This window comes from Carya illinoinensis, chromosome 3 (assembly GCF_018687715.1).
Source record: "Carya illinoinensis cultivar Pawnee chromosome 3, C.illinoinensisPawnee_v1, whole genome shotgun sequence".
NCBI classification, from domain to species: domain Eukaryota; kingdom Viridiplantae; phylum Streptophyta; class Magnoliopsida; order Fagales; family Juglandaceae; genus Carya; species Carya illinoinensis.
In genome coordinates this window covers 38,017,397-38,029,693 of record NC_056754.1, presented here as the reverse complement: position 1 = coordinate 38,029,693, position 12,297 = coordinate 38,017,397, and the positions used below count along the sequence as shown (strand labels likewise).

The 12,297-nt window shown below is 39.3% G+C and overlaps 1 protein-coding gene across 1 annotated transcript; it reads left to right on the top strand.

Annotated features, from left to right (window-relative positions):
• Positions 1-312: 312 nt before the first annotated feature.
• On the top strand, positions 313-12,029 carry LOC122304765. The gene is made up of 2 exons (XM_043117031.1): positions 313-849; positions 11,289-12,029. The coding sequence occupies exons 1-2, from the start codon at positions 313-315 to the stop codon at positions 12,027-12,029; spliced, it is 1,278 nt and encodes a 425-aa protein (XP_042972965.1).
• Positions 12,030-12,297: the final 268 nt, after the last annotated feature.

The following is a 12,297-nucleotide window of genomic DNA, read 5'->3' as shown; positions in this document are numbered from 1 at the left end:
TCGCTTTCTTCAGCGAGAAGCTTAATAAGGCTCGACGGAAATATTCGGCATACGACATGGAATTTTATGCTTTGATTCAAACTCTCAAACATTGGCGTCCTTATTTCATTCACAAAGAATTTGTACTTTATACTGATCATGATTCTTTGAAGCGTATATTCTCAAAGTAAATTAAATGCCAAGCATGCTCGGTGGATGGATTATTTATAGCAATTTGAGTTTGTTATCAAGCATAAATCAGGGGATGAAATTAAAGTGGCCGATGCTTTGAGCAGACGACCCCATTTGTTGTTTGTATCTTCAGTCAATTCCATGGAGTTTGATAAGTTTAAACTCCAGTATGCGAAAGATGAAGACTTTGGTAACACTTGGAACAATTTAACTGAAGGTGAGGAAGCAACTCTCGACAATTATTCAATAAAGGATGGTTATTTGTTTTTTGGAACCCGCTTGTGTATTCCTCAAGGATCCTTCCAAGAATTTATCATTTCGGAACTCCACGGAGGAGGTTTAGCAGGACATTTTGGTTGTGACAAAACCTTTGCTATTGTTACCGATCAGTTTTTTTGGCCACGATTATGTCGAGATGTGTACAGGGTGGTGGCTCGCTGTCGGGTATGTCAGATTAATAAGGGTACTAAGCAGAGAGTAGGGCTCTACACTCCACTTCCAATTCCAGATAGGCCCTGGCAACATCTTAGTATGGATTTTGTTCTTGGATTATCCAAGACTTTACGTCAACATGATTCCATTATGGTAGTGGTGGATTGTTTTTCAAAAATGTCCCATTTCATTCCTTGCCATAAGACCTTTGATGCTTCCAAAACTGTAGCTCTGTTCTTACAGGAGGTAATTCGGTTACATGGTGTGCTAGCTACCATCGTGTTCAATCGAGATGTCAAATTTATGAGCTATTTTTGGAAGATGTTGTCTGCAAAAATGGGGACATATTTTTCAGTGGCTTCCATCCCTAAACCGATGGCCAATCTGAAGTGACCAACCGAAGTTTTGGAAATTTATTGCGTTGTCTCACATCAAATCATGAAACAAGTTGGGACCTGGTATTATCTCAAGCGGAATTTGCTTTCAACAATTCTGTGAATCGTTCTACTGGGTGCACACCATTTGAAGTCGTCTATGGCTTTTGGCCCCAAACTCCTTTGGACCTCTAGTCATTACCTCTGCCTCCTAGACCAAGTGAAGTTGCACTGGACTTTTCTGGTTATATGAGAGATATCCATGAAGAGGTGTAGCGATGACTATCTCTCAATACTGAAGCATATGCAGCCTCTGCTAATGTCAAGTGCAAGGATAGGCAATATGATGTCGGCGATAGGGTCCTTATCCACCTAAGGTCAAAATGCTTCCCTTCAGGTAGCTTTACCAAGTTACATGCATGGCACACGGGTCCTTTCAAACTTCTTAAGAAGTTGGTCAAATGCCTATGTAATAGAACTGTCCATGATTTTGGCATCAGTCCTGTTTTTAACATTGAAAAGCTTACTAAGTTCCATGGTCTCGAAGATCAATTATTGGACACTTCAACTACACCAATGGTGCAGGAGACAGTTATTCGGGTTCCTAAGAATACGGGTCCTAAAGATGAAATTGCTTCTATATTGGATCACCAATTCATTACTACACGCCGCGGGGGCTATTATAAATTTTTGGTCTAGTGGAAAAATCACCCTAAGTCCAATTCAGTCTGGCTACAAGCACCAGAGCTCAAGCAGTTACATTCAGATTTATTTACTACATATGTTCGACAACACTTGCCGAAGTCACGTTCTTCCGAATGGGCTACAGTTGATGCAAATACGGAGGTTGCTCCGTGAATGATGTTCCGTAATCCAAGGGGAATGGAGATTACTTCTTCAAGGAAGATTTTATCTGAGTTAATTTTGAATTCATGTTTATTTGATTTGTTTTGAATTCCTGTAATTTTGATTATTTCTTTCCTAATTTATTTCCTAGCTTATCGTAATCAATGTAATCCTATAAACAAAGTTGAAATGCAACGGAGAAGGCAGTTGCCATTTTTATTACGAAGTTGAACTTTGTTTTGGAGAGATTCCACAATTATAGAGAGACACTGTAGTTTATTCTCTTGGCTATCAATGTGACGTTGATCCATGAGGTTTTTGCGCCATCTTTACTTCCCCTGTTTTTTATTTTTTGACATGAAACAAATTTCATTCATATAAATGATCCAAATACAACATAAAACTGTCACATTGCAGCATCTAATAATACGCGAGACTTAATAAATCAGAATGCTGGTGTTGCCATTGAACTGTATTTTCCACCCACCTAGCATGACGAGCAAGCAAATGAGCAACTTCATTACCCTGTCGACCAACCTTAATAATCTCATAATCCTGAAGTCTTCTAACAAACATCTAAATTTCAAAAATCAAAGGACCCAATGTAGTGAGATTTGTTCCATTAGAATTTATAGCTTCAATAATTGATGAAGAATCACCTTCCACAATTAAACTAGTTATACCAAGATGAAAAACCATCTACAAACCCTGTAAAGTAGCTAAGGCTTCAACCTCATTTGCTTCAAACTCACCCACTTCCCTTCTTCCCTTCTAGTCAATGCCATTGACACTTTGCCCTTATCATCCCTTAATATAGCTCCTATTCCAGCAGATGAAGTGTGGTGAAATACAGTTCCATTAAAATTTAATTTTAACTTGCTCACTGGTGGAGGTTTCTAAGCAAGTACCCTCTCTACATGTACCCGCTTTACTTCCCCTATTAGAAGTACAAAAAACAACTGAAAATTTGGTTGAACCGACTGAACTAAGGCCACTAGTGGAAGAAAGCCCTAAAAAAAATCTAAGTAAAATGATTTAAAAAGAAAAAAAATACACAATTAAAAAAATTTAATTAACTCAACAAAAGAATATCAAAAGTATTAAATAGATACTATGTCATTATTAGTTTTAAAAGTATCAAACATAATAATTATTTCATGTACTCTTCTACTAAGAATACACTTCTCTTTTCTCATTATTAGTTTAATATATAATGTGAAAATTATAAATAACAAAATCTAATTTTTGAGTGTTCATAAAAAAAAATTTGTATAATCCTTTGAAGGGGCACTGGTCCACTTTTTTCCAAATGTATAGCTTGTTTACAGAACTTTATTGACAATAATGATTATAATTGCTTCTGGAGCTCGTTTGGATACGAAGGGGATGTTTGATAACAATTTTCATCACATCTCATCTCATTTCTTTCCCAAACATAACGTAAACACAAATAATTTCAAATTAATCATTACAACTTTTTAAAACTAATTATTAACGTCGTGTTTTGTACTCATTTGGGCCAGGTTCCAGTAACTCGAGTCTTCAATCTTGCACCTGCACATTTAGAAGAAACATAAAGAGTTGAGGGCCTTGGTGGACGCTGAAGACTCTCCAATGCTTAAATTAGTATCACCTTAGTAGTTCGTGTGAGAGAGTAGAGGAATCAGAAAGAGTTCTTCGTACCTGAGGATCAGATTTTATACTAGGTTTCAGGATAGGAAATGCAGTGTGGCTTCTAGGGTTGTGCAATTAATGCAACATGAAATCTTAGGATCTAATGCAAACCAAGGAGCTGGATATGCTGATCATACACATGGGAATGGAGCTAATCATACACATTGGAATGGAACTGAATTTGTACAAGGCCCTTTGTGACGCCCTCAAATTCCGTTTGGGATTGGACGGACATTTGAAGCGTCGAGACATGCAACACAAGGTTACCTGCCCCCGTTCATGACATATAAGATACAATATTCCTAACATGCATATAACATTATGCAATATTCGCAACGGATAAATTTTTTCTTTAGCAATACTATGCACCAAACTGAAAATATCCCAAATACTTAAAACATACTTCATATATAAAGATCCATTGAATAACTAAGATCACAGTACTAATCCAAAATAGTTATGATCCAAAAAGTACTGGAGATGCAACTCCATCGTACAAGTAGTAATTTAACTACTATATTAACATTAACAACGTGTCGTCGTTCAGTCGACTGTGTCTGGTTGGTCAGCCCCTGATCCTCCTTCAAGTCCTGTAACAAGATCTACCATTCGGGAGAATGGTAGTTGGGACTACCACAGTGAGATTTGATTACAAATCTCAGTAAGTTAACTAAACAAACTTCCACACAGGCTAATGATGCATGAATGACAATAAAAGCATGAATGCATAATCAAATTCATAGGTAATTGAAGCACAACTTGACGTACAATATAGCATAATTGACATAACTTAAATTGAAATGTGAACTAAACTTGACTTGACATGAACTTGATCTGAAACTTGACTTAACATGAAAAATACATACTCCACAGTTGTTGTGGCCCAATGTATTCTATGTGTAAATACATACTCCACAGTTGTTGTGGCCCCATGTATTCTACGTGTCATAATTGCTGTGTCTCACGTAGTGTATGCGTCATAATTGCTGTGACCCCATACTTCGTGTGCCACAGTTGTTGTAGACCCCACAAAACTGAATGTAACTCAAGATGAAACATGACTGGAATACGAAAAGACTGAAGCCCTGACGTAACATAACGTGACTTGAACATAACTTGAAAGACATGACCAACTTGAGATAGAAACATTTCGTAACAGGACATATAATAGACAATATATTTAATATGACATACTTGCAACAGTGAATATTACATGACTTGAAATACATGTAATAGATGGCATACTTAACATGGCGTACTTGTAATGTATAGCAATACATGACAGAATATATTATGTAATAGATAAAAATTGATAACAGAATAAATTCTATGTAACAGACAATTATGTGATAACTTGGCATGGCATGACATATATGATAACACATATATATACACTGTAGTTCCTTTACTTAGCACACATACATAATAGACTGTTAGTAAGTTAAAAGCTAAATTACCTCGATCTCCGCGTTTCTTATAAAACCTTAAGCGCAATCACGAGAAACTGTAATTAGTGATTCTAAAAGTTAGCACTAAATCACTAATAAATTGAAATACAGAAAAATACTAACTTAAAGAGCAAAATTTCCATTTTACTCTCTGCATGTAGGAAAATGACCGTTTAACCCATAACTTAAGGATTTTGAATACTAATTCCAAAAGTCACCAAAATTTACATTGTGACGGCCCCAAATCCCCACGCACGAACACAAGAAAATCGAGACATCCGGGTAATGACATCACAGGTCACCACCCTATCGACGAGTGCCAAGTGTGTGTATAAGCAACAAATGTGCACGAAGAAATACGCAGCGGATAAGTAAAGTCAATAACTAAGTACCAGAATTTTCTTAGTTTAATACAAACCTGTTTAAAACATACATAAATAAATATTACAAAACACAAATATAGTTTTTAACCAAATAACAAAACTTAAAACTCCACTCAAAACTCCGGCTGAGCCGCATCCTCGGGCTCAGCCTCCTTCTCCTCCTCGAACTCTACACCAAAATCTACGGAACCAAAAATGGTGCCGCAGGTAAGTAAAATCCAAACACCACTAGATAAAACCATATAAAACTCAACAATATGCATGAAAGAAAAACCAATGCACATGTCCCATAAAATCATAATTTTTCCACGCACGCCAAAAACCCATTTGGCCCAAAAACATAACCATTAAAACCAAGCCTCGCCATTATCCCAGATAATGGCCCAAACCACTATTTTCCCATTATCCCAGATAATGGCCCAAACCACTATTTTCCCGGAAAATGGATCAGAGGCCTCAGTACATCCTCGCCATTATCCCAGATAATGGCCCAAACCACAATTTTCCTAGAAAATGGATCAGAAGTCTCGAAACCAAACCTCGCTATTTTCTGAGAAAATAGCCCGCATCCAAAAACCATAAAAACAAACCAATTATGCACGCACCATGATCTCCCCTAGGGATCATCCGCACACTCTGGCTCTGTGCCACTACGCATGTGACACCTAAACGAGCGATGCCCAGACTCGCGCCCCGCGCGTACCTGGCCAGGCCATCCTCTAGTCCTCGCCACTCTAGGTACCACAGAATCGACACTACAGCGTTACCATATCGTGCGATCCGGTTGTCGCAGGGGGATGTCACTCAGTATTATCCACTCCCGAGTGACCAGAGGAGCTCCACCGAGATAATAATCCATCCCGGCTTGGGCTCGTGAGACACGAGCACCCAAAAACCATTTACGCCAATAAAACGGGATTTTCTCGATTAAAATAAAATGCACAAATATGCAATATGCAACGCACGCCTCATGGCACAAATAATCAACCAAATCACAAACAAACATAACCAAGCACTCCGTCCTCAAACCATCCGACCCCCGAACTCCTCGGACTCAGTCCGGAATCAACCAACCAACAGATAAATATTTATTGAATGAACAAAATATATTTAAATTTAAAAGTAGGCTTTGAAAAATACTTACAGCGCTATATGGTATTTTTAGAAAGCTCGCGGCGTTGCAAACGGTGGAAGAAAAGCAATGTAACAGTGAAATTTCACTGTGGTCGTGGGTTGTAAAATACTCACTTTTGAACGGGGACAAACCAAGGCTCAGGATTGATAGGGAATGGCCTAAGGATATTTATGAAGCTAAGGGAAGTGGAGTTTGGCCGTGGGTGACGGCGAAAACGGCGGAGTCGGTGATGAAGTGGTGAAGAGGTGGTGGCCGGAGGTGGAGCGGCGACGGCAGATCGAAGCAAAAACCGTGTGGCTTGATGGGTTTTTTCCGGCTAAACGACGGCTTCGTTGGCGGTGAAAATTTGTGGGGTGGTTCACCGGAGGGAGGGGAAGAAAATGGTGGAAGTGGTGTGCGGTGGGTCTGGGCAGATGGTGTGTTCGGCGTGAAGGAGAGAGAGAGAGAGAGAGAGAGAGAGAGAGAGAGAGAGAGAGAGAGAGAGAGAGAGAAAGAGAGAGACGGACGGGGGAAGGGGTCGCGCGGGAGGGAAGGGGAAAAAGGAAGAAAAAGAAAAAGAAAAAAAGAAAGAAAGAAAAGAGAGAAAAGAGAAAAAGGAAAAAGAGAAAAGAAAAGATGAAGAGAAGAAATGAGGTCCAATCCTCACTCCGGAAAACAAAACAGATCTGCCAAAAACGAGATTAAACACCATAAAATGACTAAATAAATAAAACACAACAGCAAATAAATAAAAACCAATTTAAAACGCAATAATTTAAAATAAATAAATCAATATATTAATTAAATTAAAAACAACCCTTCAGTGAAAATACACGTAAAAGCAGGTCATCACATACATGCTTCATGTAAATTTTATCCTCAACTCAAATATCAATTTAGAAACATTTAAAACTAATCACAACTATTAAAACTCCATAGGGCCGAAATTCTTATATGCTATTTCCATTGATTTTTGTTTCTAACTTGTTTTGATTAACCTTTTGATCTATAACTTATAAAGATGTGATCTTCAAATCAAATCATCACATGATTTAAAAAGATGTCCTAAAACATATATAAGCTTCTAATTCAAGATCACATGGTTAAAAATTATCCAAAACATAAATTTTGGCCAAGAACATCCACACTTTGGCTTATCTGAATATCTCTTTGCATAAAATTTCATATCTTTGAAAATAACATCAAATATCTTCAAAATAATAATATAACATGTATATAAGATACTTAGGATCCTCCAATAAAATTATTAAAGTCATTGGAATAGGTTTAGACCACCAAAGAGTTAAACTTTCTCAAAACAGAAACTGTTTTTCCTCTTCCAGTTTCTAAGTTTCTAAATCTAATAAAATATTTCATCAAAACCTTTAATCATGCAAAAATCCTCAACCAATAATCATATATACATGTTAACAATACTCCATAAAAATTTCGGACCAATATCTATCCATTAGCTTGGTCAAAAACTCCAAACTATAACATATTCTCCAGTTTATCTCCTAGAATGACATTTTTATAGTTTACATAATATTTTACTGACCAAATGATCTTCAAATGGGACAAATAAGATATCCACATAAACGAGACTCAAAAAGGAACAACTTATATGAATGAGACTTTATGATAAAATACTTACAAAAGCTTCGAAATGGGTATGCAAAAGAACTCCTAAAAGCTATCCGAGAGAGAGTGTTTGATATTCTTTTAATGGAAAGTGCAAATGAAGATAAGTTTGTGGGTGGTGGCTGGAGATACTTATGAACAAGATATAGAAGATGATAAGGCTGGATTTGAGAGTTGAGTATAGGTTTTTCCTACCCAAAATATCTATAAAAGATCATCTTAAGATATTTTTATCCATTAATATCTACAAAAATCAGGTTAAGATATTTTTATCTAATAATATCTATAAAAATCATCAGCTCAAGATATTTTTACCCAATAATATTCATGAAAATTAGCTCAAGATATTTCTCTTTTTATCCAATAATATCCACAAAATCAGCTTAGGCTATTTTCCAAAAGTGGAGAGTAGACTTGGAAGAGTAAGGTGGCTAAAATCTTTCCATGTGTCCAATTAAAACTTTTTAACTATCTCCAATAATCAAAAACACACTTCTGATACCACAGTGAGTAATAACATTAACTATACGATTAATAAATTCGTGAAAACTTATCGGGTCTTCACAAGATTCCTAAAGCCAATAGAAATTTCACCGTTAAATTTCTAGCGGGCTGTTACACCCTTTGTCATTTCCTAGTGGCCCTTTGTACAAGACTTAGAGCCAAACATTTCAAGGAATCACTAAATGGACTAATCCAAGAGAATTGGGCTGATTCTAAAAAGACCAAGATGGGCTCAAATAATAATCAAGGCTTAGTCCATGTCATCAAAGCAATTGAAGAGGCTAATTAGCATGTAAAAACGTGACCAGCATGGTCTGACCATTAAAGGGTGTGAACTTGTGAGTTTCAAGGATATTAAATAGGGGAATGCTGATGGTCTTGGCTTGTTATGTTAAATACATTGAATCTAGTCATTTAATTATTTTTGGCTGTCTTTAGAAGTCCAAAAGGTCTAGAAACGTGGGGACTTGTTTATATTGATATTTGTGTTGCTTTTAAAGCTGATTTATGACTTTTTCTATTTTTGGAGGGTTGTTCCAAGTATATAGCATGGGCTGTATGAACTTTGTTGAGATTTTGTTTTCAGAAAATTATTATCATTGCGAGGTCTTGTGTTCCTCTTTGTTCTTGAAATAACTCCTGAACTTATCAAGTTAATCTTATGGCATTCAAACAACAAACTTATTACCTTGATTCTTGAGAGATTCTTAGGTTTCTTGGTGTGGCATTTCAATCCTTTGTAGTCTTGGTTCTCATCTAATTAGGTGAAGGGTCAAGGCTCAACAATTCTTGTCTACACCATCTTAAGGTTCCAAACCATCATTGTTATCAGGGTTCATCACAATTGTTGGTGTAGTTCATATTAGGATCGACACCATTAATGTGACATGACTTCCTATCCCTTCTATCCTATAGGTGCACGCCGTCAGGCTCCTCCTCCCTTGTCGCCAGAAGATCAAGGGCTCCCCGAATTTCGCGTCTACATGCTTGTACAGGTTCTCTAAGACTCTGCATCATAGAGGAATGTCGGGGTGATGTGTCCCCTCCTTCCTGGCATTTAGGGACTTCCCACGTGATTATGGCCATGGACCAACCTCAACTTTGAGGCCAGGAGCCCTTAATGGGTCGAGAGGCCATGGCCATCCAATTAAGCTGTGCTTCCCGTATTTGGGCTTGTCTTTTGGGCCTTTAGCCTGAGGAGAAAAATCCCCTTACAGTTACCCCCGCAAATTCGTGTCAAACTAATCCAATTGAAATTTCTTCTTACCTTTGTCTTCATGTCTTCTCATAGTTGTTATCATTTGATATCCTTTCTTTTTGAAAGGGGCGACCATTTAACTTAATAGCTCTTCCACCTACCATTCTACTTTGCATCTTAAAGTACATGCCGTGGGATTCGCACTAGGCTCATTGGCTTCATGGGGCACATGTGTTCCCACGATTCTGGGATGTCAACTGTCGCCTAGAGCCTTTATAAGCATGGTTCTGCCCTCATTTCCCCCTTTATTGCATTCTCATCTTCTTGTGCCCTAACCTTCTTGTTTTCCCTGTTCGACTCCTTTCTTCTTGCATCACTTCTTCTAACTCCACTCTCAATGGCTTCCTAAAAAGTCATTCAACCCAAGATTCCCGGGGAGTTAGATCACCCCAAGGTTCATACTACCAAGCAATTCTTCATCAGTTACAACTGTTGCTCAAAGGCTACCCCCGAGTTCTTGTCATTATTAATCTCCACCTATCACATCTAAGAGAATGTAGTCTTTAAGGTCCTTGGGCCACGGGGAGGATCAATACGACGAGAGTTATGCCTCGAATGTTGCCCTCTTCCCTAACATGTTCTCTTGCGGGTTGAGTTTACCCTTTTCTCGCCTTGTTTATGACGTGTTGGATCATCTTAGATTAGCCCCCTCTCAGCTTCACCCAAATGCTTGGAAAATCTTGATGTGCTGCTGCATTCTGTGGCAGTGCACTTTATTAAAGTAAGACCCAAACCACACCAACTTTACTAGCTGTGAATTTCTTCTGACCCACAATCTCATAAAATGTGAGAGGAACCTTTGCACAGGGTGATGCATGCCCTCATTGCACTAGAACCACCTTATTGCAAAGTCAATGATTAGACCAAAAAAAAATTTTCTTCGTGTCGGGTAGGGGATGGAAATTTCCAATTGGGCAAGTAACTTGCAGGGAGTTCCCCATCCTGGCCATATGGGGGGTTGTCTCTGATGATAAAGCAATATGAGAAACAGCTTCTCCCGAGGAGTTACGTCATATCACCCTCATTAAGGAGTGGGTGGAGAATCACCCGAACGATGTCCTTTCAAAGGCTCTTCTCAAGGAGGAGAATATAAGGGCATATCTGCCTCCCCTCAATCTCACCATCTTTTACGACGACACCATCCCTATACAGTTGCAAGCCACCCAAACAAAGAAGTGTTCCCCCAACCCTTCTCCCGTAGGCAAGGGGAAGAAACCCCATATAGAGGTGGTTAGGGCCAACAGTAGCCTAGTGTTCCCTTCTCAGTTTCCTCCAGGGCAGTCATCATAGGTGGTCGAAATGCGCCAACCACCACTCATGTTGCCTACCCCGATACTAGCTCCCTCCGTTCATCCTCCAAATCCTCCACAAAGGTGAGAGGAAGAGAACTCCGCCATTCTTGAAGCACCAGCTGCTCCTCTGCCTGTTGTTGCTTTAGTCAAGGTGCCTGTGGCAGTTGCAGTTCCTGTGACCCTAGCCGCTTCGAAGGGCCCATGCAGGCTGTCCTCGAGAGCCAATATACTCTCAATGCACTTTTATGGGGCCCTCCTGGATCAGGCTCCTCATCCGTTAACTCTAGTAGAGCCTCCTCCAGATGATCCCCTCTTCTCTGTTTACTGCACAATCTGTAGTGGGGGTCAAGTCCTTGAGAGCATTACTGAAGATCAGGCAGAAAGTCTCATCTCAAATGTGGAGAGGGTGCCATCACCTGAGCCCCCTTGTGCCCAACCCTCGAAAGAAGGTCCTACTCCTCTCCGTGTCGTCGTCAAGCCTATGATGGCTTCTGCCAAGAAGCCGGTTGAGAGAACTCCTGGGGAGAAAGAAGCAGATTTGAACTTGACTGTAGTTTTTGACCCCACAACCGAGAAGTCAATTGCTCTAGTCTCTCCCCTAACCATCATCATATCGCTAGCTGTCGAAATGAAGGTGGTTGTGGAGATGAGGGCCGAGGAAGGAGGTCCACCCACCCCTAGCAAGAAGGAGCACTCAAATCTCAAGGAGAAGCATTCTTCCACCATTAAGGGCCTCTATCATTCCCAAATTGTCATCGGTCTTACAGAGAGTGTCACAGGTGCAACCGAGAGAGTGGAACCACTATGCGGCCACCACTTAAAGAGTGCCAAGAGGGGACTCTCCCCTACTCCACTCGGTTTGAGGTTAGGGCAACTTAGGCAAAATCCTTAGAGTCAGTGACTAAATTCCACTGACTAAATTCCTTATTTATTTCTTCTCCAAGGTCTTTTACGCTCGTCAATTTGTCTTTTTTCCTCTTTTTCCTTTCCCATTCTGACCCTCTTGGTGTTTGCTTTTGTTGGTGACAAGGAGCAACTCGATTGGTCGCCTTTATAGTGAATAGCCAGAAGCAATCAAAAAGGAGAACCTAGCCTTTTGCTCCTTAGCGCGACAAGCCCATTGATGCACGCATGAGGAGAGGGAGGAGAAAGAGTGTTTG